The following is a 14,548-nucleotide window of genomic DNA, read 5'->3' as shown; positions in this document are numbered from 1 at the left end:
CTCTGTTTACCGAGTTTTATAGGCAAACAGAAGTGATATACGCTCTGGCTGTGTTGTCAGGGTTGCATTCCAGAAAGGGAGCGCTGACCGTAAGCTGAATTATATGAGTGAAAGTGTGAGTGTGTGGGCGACTGTGTGCTTTTTCAAGCCCTGCTGTAAAGCCACGCTGTGCCAGAAATCTTTCAGAAGGGTGTAACTCGGATACGTGACTAATTCTTTCCAGATGTTCAAAATTACGGTCACAAATTTTTTTTTATCTAGCAAGACGTTGAGTAAATACTTTTTTTTTTTTTTTTTTTTTTTAAGGTTCTTCACCATATTTGTTTTTTTTATCTTGACCTGGGAATCTGGAACAAAAGTGGTGGCCAAGGGAGCCAGTGGAAAGAGAGAATGGCTTCCCAAAGCTGTTGTTAGAGAAATGGTTGTGGCCATAGAGTGAGGAATGTCTAAAATGAGGCCCCCGTGTTCGGAGACTATGAGAGGATGGAGATTTGGCACTGGATCACTCAAGAGGACAAAGAGATTAGCAGAGCCATTACAGCCCACTAGCTTCTCTGCCTCGCCTTTTCTCTTTCATCCCTCGTCCTACCATCCCTTTTTTTAGTTAAGCTTATCTGCCAGCCGTTGTCTCTAAATGCTTTTGACCATCCGTTACTCACAGCTCTCTGTGGAATGCCACAGCCCAACCCCTCCTCCTGTCTTCCTGCATCATTCCACCCCACTGGGGCGCATCTATCCGTTGGCTCAGGCTTGGCTGAACCAGAGCTATTCCTGAGTGTGCCGCACCTTGGCTTGAGAGTCAGACTCGAGGCTTCAGCTGCTCTCTCATCACTTATTGTGTCACCTCCAACCAATTACCCTCCTCCATTTTACTTCTGCTCAACATCCCCAGGCAGTCATACGGAGGAGATCCGAGTGTGTTCTTTTCAGTTATTTGTTTTTCAAATTGTCTGATTTATTTGCTCAATTTTCCATAAGTACAGCGCAGTGAAATGAAAGCCAATTCCTGCTTGCTGTCGCATCCTGGCATGGCGGGTGTGACTCTCGGTCATGAAGATGGATGCGGAAAAGTAGCAAGTTGATGGGAAACTGATATGACCCAAGGTTAAACAAACGCTCTTGGCAGAGGGATTAATTGTGTAAGATCTTACCGATGATTGCTGTCGTGAGGTCTGACTGAAATCCTGTTAGCCAGAGCACGATGCATTGCTGACGGTGAGGCTGCTGCCCAGGTGATGCACGGCAACTATAATGAACAAAGTGGAGGCACAAAAAACAATCTTCTCTGTATCTTTCTGACCTTCTCCACAGTGATATTAAGTTAGACAATGATGCTTCACATGCTGTGCAAATGGTTATGATCAAAAGGAAATTTAAGACGTTTTTTATTGTGGAAAGGAATGCTAGCTTATGGCTCAATGGATACTGCACAGGATACACTGTGTGAACATCTTGCTCTTTTCTTTAATAGTTGGTTAAACAGTAGTTAAACAGCAAAGATTATTTGGAGACAAATGAATCTAAAGGCTGTAATACGCTAAACAAGCTTTGCCCAGATTTTTGCCCCAATTTGTCACAGCAGGTCTGCTCAGATTTCATAGGAAAATACATAGTGTATGATAGGCACATACAGTAGTATGATTTCGTCCAGTCAGAGGATATCAAACATGTTTGATATGTGAAGTTGATTATCGTGTGATGGGCAGTTTTTCTCTGTAACAATTTACAAAGTCAGCAAGTGTGCGATGCCTAATGTTTTAAAGGGGTCATTAACTGCATTTTTTATTATTATTTTACAATGTTCCCTGAGGTTCACTTATAATGTTAGTGTGATTTTACATCAAAAAACATCATAATTTCGAAGTAATAGGCTATTTTCTGTCCTGTTTTTGAGCCTTTCTGCAGAATGGTCTGTTTTTGTAGGCAGAACGCATTCAAGACTCACAAGTAAACGCCCACTGCTATGATTGACTAACAGTTTCACTTATTAAAATAACAGATGCTGCTGTGACGTACTCTGAAAATAAGATGTGTCATTTGGGTTAAACCATAGGCGGAGCGTGTGTAAGGCTTGGGAAGTCTTAGCCTTCCCCTGGCCATGGGGACTTATGGCAAAAATGCCATCAAATTGGACAAAAATGCCCCTGCACAAACAAATTAAATATATTACGTCTGTTGCTAACAAAGAGAAAATGAATAGACGGTGTCGATTGTGGCATTAAATTAAGATCTTCTTGCACCGTATTTCATTTTAGGCGTTTTACAGTGTTGCGCATTTCAACCAATCACACACAATTCTGTTGAGCTTAGGAATGTAATAGCTAATCAAAGGTGTTCAGAGTCATCGCTAAAACTCATTAGTTTTGTTGAGTGAGTGTGCGTGCGTTCGCTGACTGAATTACGGACTCTTGCGTATTCTCTCATCATAAACTACAAAGTGCAGACGTACGTACAATGTAAGAGATTCATTTCACAGTGTCTACAGCTTCAGTGATTATAATCATTTTTGAGAGTGCTCAAACTTTGATCTATAGATAAAAGTTCGTGATAATGCCACTTTCTATATAGAATTTATTCGCTGAATAACCGTGAAAAGGAAACATTATATAATTAGCAATTTCGAATGTTTTTATTGAACTGTAATCACGTTAAATACAAATTCAGCCCCATTAAACACATTTTATTAGCCTACATGACACCCATGTCTGGTTCTTGCCTAAAAATACGGGTTTATGATGTTAGCCTTACCCTGGAGTTGGTTCCCCCGCCGTCTATGGTTAAACAGACAATGCAATAGTGGTAAAAACACGTTTACTCACACATGTGTTGCAACACTGTTGGATCCACTCTAATCAGAATCAGCACTGCCATCATCGTTTACTTTCAGTCTCTCTGAAAAGCCTGCATCATACTGTCTTGTTTAAAAATGAATCAGTGGCAAAGTAAAGTAAACAAACAAACAAAGTGTTTCACTGACGCGATCTGGAGCTCTTTCCTAATTTTACCCCATGTTTACACCGGACGCTAGCAGCGCAATGCAACAACAGAGCCCATTATCAGGGATTTTGTCTACACTGGATGCAGCATAGATTGACACAACAAATCTCTGACAGTAAACTGATGTCCCGCTCTATTTCTGACATACTTCAGTCCAAGCATTTGCACCGTTTCTGACCTGAAAGAGAAATTGATTGGCGACATCGCTCGCGTCAGATCTAGATACAGTGTTAGGATCACAAGGAAGGCAATTCAAAGACAATGAACAAAAACTTTCACTACAGTGTCTTGTAATGTCATCTGTATGGTTCTGTTGATGGAGTAATCCTGTGTTTGTGTCTCTCTAGTATTTCCTCTTCACTACTACGAGCATGTATCAGTGGGTGGGGCTAAAGAGGCAGTGTTGTAGAAGCAGGCGTTGGTCTTCTGTGGAGGCGGTGCTTAGCCACACTGTTACATCATAAAGTGGCACATTCCAGAACGAGTCATTTTCTGAGCTTGGTTTCAATAAAAGCTGTTTTTAAACTAACAAGAAAGTTTTGAGTTTCGAAACTTACAGGATGTTTTTATAGTACATTGACCTGTTATATGTCAAAAGATGAAGGGAAATTTGATTTCTCAGTTCATGACCCCTTTAAAATATTTTCAGACAAAATGTTTTGTAGTTTATTCAAATGCTAAGAAATGTTTTGCCGCAGTGACAAGCTAAAAGTACAGTTTTTGTACTTTTTTCTCTTACCATGTGCATCTAGAAAATTTGCATACTGTACTCAACATGCATATTAAATACTGCAGCAGTATTAAGAGTAGTATGACATTCTGATCTCCAATTCTAATTTCTAATCTTTATATTTCTAGATTATGCTGAAGGTAAAAAAGAAAAAAAAATACCCTTAAAAAAAAGAAAAATTAGAAAGGCATTGGTTGGTGGTTGTATTTGAGGTGTGAAGTGTGGAGAGCTCAAATGTTGCTCTCTCAGCTTTGCAGACGGGTGGTCTTTTTATCCAATGTGGATCAGTGACAGGCCTGATAGAAGACTGACTCCGCTATTCAGAAGCTTTTTAATTGCCAATCGTTTTTCACATTTGCCTATCTGCTCTATTTGTTCCAGCTCACCTTATCTTCTCCAGCTCTGTCTCAATTTGCCATTGTGGAAAACTGATGTTTATCTCACACACCCCCGCATCACTCCTTGCCGGAAAAAAAGGATGAAATTAAAACCCACCTGGTATTTCTTTTGCGTAAGAAACCATGCTGTGCAATCACCAAACCCTCAATTATGTGCAGCTTCGACACAAGAGGATTTGAAACATGATATAATGATCATGAAAAGGCCTCTGTGTTTCTCATGTACAGAAACCCAAGACTAAATTCATTTTTCTCTAACCTAACTCCTTAAATTAAATGTTAACAATCGGTCTTTGGCATTTTGCTAAGGAACACCCAATTCTCCCACAGCTTTGAATTTGTTCTCAATGCTCAGAGACTCTCACGTGTTGAAGTGTTCACTACATTCACTGTGATTAATGTATTAGACATGCCCCAGATGTTTATGATTATTGTCAGTCTACTGTCTTTCTCCAGAAGAAAGGAATTATAGGTGTTCCTTTCTCGTTAAAAAGTGGCTCATTTTCTAAAGCCCATTGGGTTGCCCAGAAACTCCTCTCTCAATTATGCAAGTCATGCTATGCAAGCGCACGCGCATAAACACACAAATGCAATGGATGGTTCAGGAGTTCACCTGTGTATAGTTGTCATGGACACAAAGCTGCTATCTGTGGCAGCAGATTTCCCCCATGCGGCGCGGATCATCCGTGATAAAGACCCCACTGAATGATGCTCAGGTTGGTGTCAAAATCCTCTGCCTGCCTTTTTGGGCTAGATCTCTGTCTGACTGTCTAACTGAGGAGACTTTTTTTTTTTTTAAAACAAAAAATGAGCTTATGAGTGCGGTAGGGTATTTTATGGGTTTATGCCCCATCATTTTAAGGGAATCTTCACTAGAAAAACAAATATCATGGATGGCTGGTAAACATTAACCTTTTACATCCTATGTGAAAGGTACTGATGTTATGGTCAGGTGTTTATTTTTATACTATAAATAAACTATATCAGGCCCCGGTTCTCTCACAGATCTACTTTTTGCTTTTGTATATTTCTATAAGAGGTCCTATTTTGGTAAGTAGCTGTACTGTGCTGATCATGAGGTTCAAATATGAGGAACATTAGTTTAGTTTTAGGAGTACAGAAAATGTCTATCAGCTAATGGTAAGTAAATAAATAAATAAATAAATCAGTATATGGATCTTGTTTTCAATTTCAGAGGATATATTTTGAAGTATTGCAAGGTATTTTTCTTTGGCAGATTTCTTTTTTCACTTGTTTTCACAAGCATAAACTATGCAAAATTTGTAAATTAAAAAACAGTAAAAATACAGTGAAGATAAAAATACAGTGACATTGTGAAATATAAAGTATTTTTTAGAGCTTCTATAACAGGGGTGTCAAACTCAATTCCTGGAGGGCCGGAGCCCTGCAGAGTTTAGATTGAACCCTAATTAAACACACCTGATCGAAATAATCAAGTCCTTCAGGCTTATTTGAAATCTACATGCTATGTGTGTTGGCGCAGGATTGGAACAAAACTCTGCAGGGCTCTGGCCCTCCAGGAATTCAGTTTGACACCCCGTTCTATAATAATTTTAATTGAAGCTTATATATATAAAAAAAATTATATATGTGCAATTTACTTCCCTCAGATATCTTTTCACTCTTCAGCTCTGTTCTCCTGAACTCCTCTGTAGCTCCTACAAAGTGATTGTTGGCCTCTGTGAAGCTGCTCCCAAGAGTCCTCCTCCTTCGAGCAGACAGTTTTGGGGGACGACCTTTTCTAGACAGCATCTAAGTGGTTTGATGTAGCCTCCGTTTCATGATTATTCAGCCAATAATGTCCCCAGAGACATCATAGCTATTTTCTTTACTCTTTTCTTTCATTTTTTTGATGGTTATCTTCGACAACTTTGGAATTTGTTTTAGTTCTCACAGCTTTCACACTCTGAAAATGTAGGCCTATCCCTTATTGTTTTTTCTTTAATCTAGTTAATATTAATATTAATGATTTACAGATAGTGGACAATTACAAGAATTTTATAAAATTATTACGAATTCATGAGTTTCAAAAATATCACTGAGAACTAAATTTCAGTGTTTGTAATTGCATACAAAGAAAAGATTTGCCCTATATTTTGCTCCTTCAGGCTGACAATAAATGTCCATGCCATCATATGTGAGGAACCAAGACTCTAGGGGTGCTCCAATCATCGGTTACCGAGCACTATTGGCCGATAATCGCATTGGGATGTTTGATCGGTGATCTCTATTAAGGCTGATTTTAAAAATCGATCTCAAGCTGATGACGCTGCTGTGAGAGGTCTGGCATGACCTGCAGTGGCACCGTCTCAGTCTCTGTCAGGCGCAGGTAAAATAATTATAATGCTGAAGGTGAGGTATTCACCTTTTTATTTCTTCATTAAATAACTTATAAAGTAATTACTTTCTGTGAGCCATAATTTCACAAACAGCACAAGTGAATCACCGCACACTCTCTCTTTCTCTGTCAAAGTGCACAAATGGCTTCAAATCAAATGGCGTCTGCACTATAAGCGAGCTGCACAGTTGACACAGGAATTGTCACTTGCACAATCGAGGCAGTGTCACATCGTTAGTAAAGTTTATAAATTGCATTACTTTTTAATTCTTGCCAGTATTTAAACCATTCAGTGCTCACGCGCTCTCCTGGAGGCTGTATGCTCATGCACACTCTCAGCGCACACACATAACGCTAGGTTCACACACACTCTGTTTGTAGTGCGTATGCGGTGCATATTTTTTCCATGCTCACGTTAACGGAAAGTGTTCACACTGCACATGGTTGTGGTGGTGCATCTGCAGCAATTCAGAGATCGTTTCTGCATTGTTTGCGGTAAATATGAACATGGATTGACACGAAAATCTAGTAATTACACCATAAATGCATATAATTGAAGTCTACTGTGTTTCACAGTCAACACATATGCTATGGCTTTTTGGCTAGGTTTAAAGGAAAAGAACACTTAGATAAACAAGGAAATAATAGATGAATTTCCTCGTGGAAGTAGGAAAACAAAGTTCTTCATGAACTGCAGGATTGCTTGTAATAAAGAATTAAATGCAAAAGAAAAGGCAGTAGAGCTGACTTTCTGTCAATGGTCAAAGTTTTAATTTAGAATGTTTGTGATAATGTTGGAAAAGTAGTTGTAATGTTTTGCGACTTGCTTAAGCAACTTAATATATCAATGTAGAAGTACATGCAAAAGTAAAAAGCATTAAATAATGTGTTTCTTATAGCATTTAAACATGTCTATTAAAGATTGTTTTAACTGTACTGTGTAAAAAAAGAATCACAGTGATGAAAAAGCATATTCAGTTACAGTATACAGTGTTTGGCGTAAACAGCCATGGTTCAGTTGCGGACTCCTGTGTGAAAGCACAGTCCGTGCTGCTTCTGCACCACTTATGTACCGCACATGGACTGCATATACACTGCAAATATGTATGTATGAACCTGGTGTAAAAGGCCACTTCACATAAAGCTCACAAAATCAAGCTTGTGCTGTGTGTAAGCTATTGTACAACAAATGCATGATTGTAAAAACAGAAATGCAGTGCATGATCAAACGTTTAGGTGAGATAAATATTTATATATATTTTTGAAAAAAATGTCTAAAAAATGGGCCCCCACCCCTCAAATTAAAAAAAAAATCCTCTCTCACAAGAGTCACCTAAGAGGGGAATTCATTTTAAGAAATGAAATTCAGGCCCTGAATAAATGTCTAAAAATATTGATCGGATCATCACTATAAATAATTCCACGTGATAAAAAGAAGGCTTTAAAAAGATTGGTATCGGTGATCGAATCGGCAGCTACTGCTTTCTGTGATCGGTGATCGACCTCAAAATCCTGTTTGAGCACCCCTATCAATTTCGATTCTTATTAACATAATGTCATTAGAAACTGATATTTTCAGTGTTCATTTCTCATGTTATGCCATGATTCCTATTTAAAAATCCTTGCTGAAAAGAGGCATGTTTATCTGTGCTTTCACAGGGGTGCTAATAGGCTCTATAAAGGTCTCTCATTACTTTCTGATATTGAATTCTACTCAAGTCTGCTTCTGGGCTGTCAGAAAGTTAATCAAAGCTTTGTTTCTGTGCGGTACGCCTGCATAATCCATGTGGCACTCAGCTATTAGGAGTGAGCCACTTCAGTTAAGATGCTTTTATCCTCATCAATCATCAGTTTCAATCAATTCAAGGACTGACATTACTGTCTTAGGCCAATTAATGGAACAGTTAAAACTTAATCACTCCAGAAGGAAGAAAAGGTTTTTTTTTTTTTTTTGCTTTGACTTCAGCTTCTCTTAGAAGAATATAGTTCTGAGGTTGGATAGGCAGCCGCTCAAACTGCCAGCGCAGAGAAATGATACTGACACATGAAAGGCTAGGAGTCAATGATTAGCGAGATGCGCTATGGATCACTTTGGCCTGGTGCAGACTTTGAAGGCTTCCGCTGTGCTAATCAATGAAAAACTGCCTGCTCGTTAATGCATTCAAAGATGGATGGAAAACAAATGGCTACCTCTGGCATCATCCCTCATCGGCCCTCCTGTGGCCTCTGCCAACACACACACACAAACACACACACAATTCTCCCCAGACTTCTGTTGTTTCTCTCCGTGTCATTTGCATTTGTGTTTTTACAGTCATCTCAACCACATTTGCTTCATATTTCCATTTACAAGTACTATAGCTTGTTTGTTGTTTATTTACCATCTTGCTTGATGACATGAGGTCTCAAGAGCTTTATTTTCTCTCTCTCTTAAGGAAATACATTGAGCCTTCTTAAATTATTGTGCCCTGAAGATTTTTGTATGTGTGCATAGGTGCTGTAGTGTGGGGGGTATATATATATACACACACACATACATACATACATGCGCACACACACACACACACACACACACAGTATATGTTTATATATACTGTTCCAAAGTTTGGGGTCAGTAAGATTTAAAAATAATAATAATAATTTTATTCAGCAATGGTGCATTAAACTGAGCAAAATTGACAGTAGAGATTTTAACATTGTTTCAAACGATTTCTTTTTCAAATTGATAGCATCCTTTGATCTTTTGAACAAATCAGCATTTTAGAATGATTTCTGAAGGATCATGTGACTTTAAAATATTCACTGGAATAAATTACATTTTAAAACAGTAAAACATAAAAATACATTAAACAGAGAACGGTAACATACATTTTAACAAAGAAAACAGTATTGTAATGATGGTTAACAGTATTACTGTTCACCAAATCCACATGTTAAATATCTATGGGCTGTTATTTTATAATTAGTATAATTGTATGTATGTATGTGTGTATATATATATATATATATATATATAAATTATATATATATATATATATATATATATATATATATATATATATATATATATATAATGAACGCACCTGATGGAATTTCGTGTGTATAATATATAGTATATATACATATATATTATATATCGATATATATATAGTTATATATATATATATATACATATGATATCACCTATATATATATATATATATATATACATATATATATATGTATATATCACATATACGCACCTGATGGAATTTCCTGTGTGTGTATATACATATATATATATATATATATAGATATATATATATATATGTGTATGTATGTATATATATCTATACTATATATCTGTATATGTATGTATATATATATATGTCTATATTATGTATATGTATATGTATGTATATATGTATATATGTATGTATGTATATGTGTATATATATATGTATATATGTTTATCTATATGTATATATCTATATAATATTATCTCATATGTATATATATATCTATATATAATATCATAGTTTTGTGTATTTTGGTGTGTATATGTTATGTCATATAATGATACTCATATAAGTTTCCATAATGTAATTACAAAAATGTTTGCTTTATTTTGAGATGGATATCACTGAAACGTGTCACATTGATTTGATTCAGTGAGTTGATTCAGGAACAGATGTTACTACTGTCAGACTGGTTCATCATTAACTCTCAAAATTCATGAATCTTTTTCAATGATTCATTAAAAAAAGACAGATTCTGACTACATTCACTATAGACAAGTACTTGCATTGAGTGCCTGCTCAAGTCATTCATTTGCTATATGCTTTCTTATGAGTAGAAAGGATTATCAAAATTAAAACATTCCCTCATCTATTATTTAGAACTGTAAAAAGGTTTTCCTGAACACCCAGCTAATCCCAGAGCAGTGACCTCTGACCTTGAACCACCACCCTCTGCTTTGTCCCAAAGGAGCAGAGTCCCAGTAACCAGACATCATTGGCTATGATGCAGGAGCCCCAGGAGGTTGTGGAGGAGACTGTAACCATAGAGGAAGACCCCGGCACACCCACCTCTCATGTTTCTGTGGTTACCTCAGATGATGGGACTACACGCCGTACAGAGACTAAGGTACTGCTGCTAACATCTACCACAATTTCAAATGTCTTGTTTGTGCATATTACGACGTTATTAGATATGCAAATGCACACAAGTGCTCATTCATCCTCACATCAACTTGTGATATTCACTGATGAGGTACTATACATTTACATTTAGTCATTTAGCAGACACTTTTATCCAAAGCGACTTACAAAAAAAAATCAAAAAATGTCATACTCATATTATAAAGAGACTCTTAGGAGATGAGCTGTTTTATATTTACCTAAAGACTTAAGAAATAGTGCTTCTTTACCAGTAAGACAGCTCAGCTGTTTTGAACCTGAGAGAATTTACAAAAATACATGATGGCAAAATGAATAGGCTAGAAAGTTAAAAGCTTTCAAGATATTAAAATATTTTTAAGTGAATGTTTCTCAGTAATGGTAAAAGTCTGTTTAGATCTATCCATTTATGTTGTAGTTTTCTAAGCCACTCAGTCTTGATTTGCCTTTGCTTTTGTTTTGTTGTTTAAAGGACAATGTGACTAATATGAAGGTGAGTTAAAATCTCTCCCTCACATACGCTTTCTCACACACATCTCTTGTCAGTCACCATTATTTGTGCCCATTGAAGCTCAACAATGCACAGCATCTCAGCACTGGTGTGAAATCACTGCATAAAGCTTCATTTGGCAGAGCGCTCACCTCTTAACGTCCTTTACTGCTACAGTCCTGTTTCTGAGTTTACATACCCCTTTGCAGATTCTGCTAAATGTTTATCATTTGTTAAAAAAAAAAAAAAGAGGGATCATACAAAATGCATTAAAAAAATAAAAATCCTGCCCTAATGATGCAATAGATATGCCAAGCTGAATAAGTTAAGTTAGAAACATGAGCAGACGGCTGTTTTGCCGTATTGTTAGGTGAAGTATGTCGAAATGTAAACATGCCAGTTACAGACTGTTGTTGTGTGTGTTTATTTATTTATTTTTTTCAGAAAGGAGTGCTGACTACTTCTCGTTGCTATGGGAACATTGAAACTAAATGTTGCTTTGAGTGAACACAGAACTTTTGTTTGGAAAATGTGTGGTTCTAAACAGATATGTTCTTTGATTGCAGAGTTGAAGGCACATATATACATTGCATTTAAATTGAGGAAAAACATACTGTATGTAAACATACTGTAGCTAGTGACTCATAGTTAAGATCCAGTTTGCCACTAGAAACAACTGAGGAACTCATACATGATATTAAGAACCAAGACTGTGTAAACTCTTTGTGTCATTTTAGTCATTTTTAGTCTTTTGTAAAGCACTTAAAGCTAGCATGAAATTCACAGTTTTCTAAATGCATCTTATTGATTGTGTTGTGAATGATTTATCCATTCATGTTATTTTATTTATTTATTTTGAGCTCATAATTCTTAATCAAAATGTCTCAATTTGACCTAAGTTTGCATTTAATTTTACATCCATCTTATCAATAACTGATGTATAAAACCAAGTCCTCACCCAATTTGTTCAGAAAATTAGGATTATTCATTTCACAGATGTATGTCACAATATGGAAGAAAAGATCTGTCAATACTTCGATTACATCACAACTTTAAGTATCTGTTGTGCTGCTTCTGAAAAAAAAAAAAAAACATTTTACACATTCTGCAAAGGACATGTAAACTTATGTGAAAGGAATTATGTAAAGTGTACGGTACATATTAGTGCGCACAAAAACAAACAGCTTTATGAATGGACAATTATTAACCAATGTGCGCACAGAAAGAGCACTGTTCTACAGTGTAACACAACTGACAGTTAATGCATAGTGGGAGAAAGTGAAGGGTAAAGTATGATCTTACTGCTGCACTGTTTCTTACCATTAGACCACTCACACATTGACAAACCTATGAAACACGCCTAAGGAGTAACATCACAGAGTGTGAAGTGCATGTGTGCGCACATGTGTGGGTCCTTCTGTCACATGTTAGTGTGTTTGGACTGATATCGGGGTTGTGGAGACAAGCTTATAGTCATATAAATACATCAACTCCAACCACAGAGCTCTGGGTGTGTAGGATAAAATCTATTCTGTTACACTCTGCATGTGTTTGAAACCAAAGTAAGTGCCTTTATATTCACAGTCAGCATCAATGTACTTCCTAAAGAAAATGGCACCATAACATTATATCTAATGATCTTAATCAAATTCAGGTGAGCTACAGAGATAACCAAGGAAATATTTTGGCTACACAGCTTATTTATTGAAAGAAATAGAATAAGTAAAATTTAAAAAATGGATTTTGATGAATTAATTTACTTCATTCAGTCACTTTTTTTTTCCACCAACATTTGAACTGCATGCACAGGATTGTGGGATGTTGTAGGCAGCATAGACATATCCCATAATCCTGTGCATGCAAAACAAAAAACAATTTAATGACGGCACCTTAGTAGACGGGATGTTCAAACACGGATGTGCCTATAGATATGCAGTGCACTGCTTATGAAGCCATCATTTTGCAGTCTTTATCTTCAGTGGACATTTGTTGGTATAAAAGCTTATTTTAGAATAGCAAAATTGTTTTATACATAATGTTAGAATTTCCTTAACTGTGTATAAATGGTTAGTTAGCAAAATACAGTGATTTAAATAGGTAGATTAGAGACTAAAATATCACAGACTGACTTGTGTACTGACCTAATGTAATGCTCAAAAGTTACTTAAAATTGTGTCTAATATAATAAGTAGCCAAATATTATAAATAAATTATTTTTTGAGAATTCCTTTAGTTGAAAAGTTAAACAGCTTATGTGTAGAAGGCTCAGATGAAATATCTTGTTTCTTTCTCTGCTTCTGTGTTTTCTTGGAAATCGTCCAGCCTCCTCCTGCTAGAGGAATTTTCTATTAAATGCTGGAATTACTCTTTTGTGAGGGACAAAATGAGACTATAAAAATAATATCTTGTCTCAAAGGCATTTTTATGTTTTCTTGTTTAGCCAGATAATTCATATCAGAAATTAATTCTCTGGCTCAGTTAGTGTTTTGGACTGTTCTGGACTATTAACGAGGCTTCATGGGAAAAGTCCTACTTTTTAAACAGGCTTTCATTTAACAGTTTCCCTTTCACTTCTATTCAAAGACTTGACATTTCCATATCACTGTATACTTTTTTAACTCATGCCACCTGAACTAACATACTTTCACTGTAGGTGACCAAGGTGGTTAAAAGCATCACACACCAAACCTTCCGGCCAGTGATCCTGACAGAGTCCAAACCATCTCCATCTACAGCAACACCATCTGAAACAAAACCAGTAAAGAGTGCTTCTGGTTGACGTGTCTCTGCCTCCCGTCTTTCATCTCACTAACTGTGTCTGTAACTCACAGCTGGTGTGGCAGTGGTCTGTAAAACTAAATACCAGGGAGATCCTTAAACCTATACAGAACTGTAAAATCTGACCATGATGCCTACATGCACCTTTTAACAGGCGAACATTAGTAAACGCAGCTGCCGCTATAGATAGACACCTTTCATCAGAGGCAACAGTAGCTTTGGTGGTTAAGCTTAGTCTAAATATATGCCGGCAGTGTCCTTCTATCTTTTTTTTTAAGCATGTTTCACACATAATTTCAATAAGCTTTCTAAAGTCAACATGAAATGCTGTTTGCAACCCATTTTATACATAATATGGAGACATTGCATCATTGACGCACACATCTGTAGGGCTTATGTGACTTATGAAAGCCCTGTTGATGAACTCCTGCATTCTAGAGGCGGATGGAGCACAACCATCTTGAACAGTATAATAAGAACCCATTTTCTTACTGTTCAGAAATAAATAGTGAAACATGATTGTTTTTTTTGCATCTCACATTGGTATCTGTTTTAACATATTAACTTTAAGGGGTGTTCACACACAGACAGTGACTTGTGGAAATGGAACAACTTAGTCATTTATTTGGGTTGCTGGAT

General features: G+C 36.6%; 1 protein-coding gene across 13 annotated transcripts in view; it reads left to right on the top strand.

Annotated features, from left to right (window-relative positions):
• Positions 1-14,548, top strand: part of LOC109083416 (armadillo repeat protein deleted in velo-cardio-facial syndrome homolog) — a 115,550-nt gene that overhangs the window by 41,753 nt on the left and 59,249 nt on the right. For 9 of the 13 annotated variants that reach the window (XM_019098211.2, XM_019098259.2, XM_019098217.2 and 6 more), the window contains 3 exons: positions 10,451-10,609; positions 11,114-11,134; positions 13,785-13,889. In XM_019098211.2, the coding sequence (XP_018953756.1) occupies positions 10,451-10,609; positions 11,114-11,134; positions 13,785-13,889 (285 nt within the window). The remainder of the gene's footprint in view (positions 1-10,450; positions 10,610-11,113; positions 11,135-13,784; positions 13,890-14,548) is intronic. The other 4 variants (XM_019098238.2, XM_019098268.2, XM_019098252.2 and 1 more) reach the window with 2 other exon arrangements.

This window comes from Cyprinus carpio, chromosome A5, assembly GCF_018340385.1.
Source record: "Cyprinus carpio isolate SPL01 chromosome A5, ASM1834038v1, whole genome shotgun sequence".
In the NCBI taxonomy this organism is placed as follows: Eukaryota; Metazoa; Chordata; class Actinopteri; order Cypriniformes; family Cyprinidae; genus Cyprinus; species Cyprinus carpio.
Note: the sequence above shows the minus strand (reverse complement) of the source record. Positions and strands in the feature narration are given on the sequence as shown.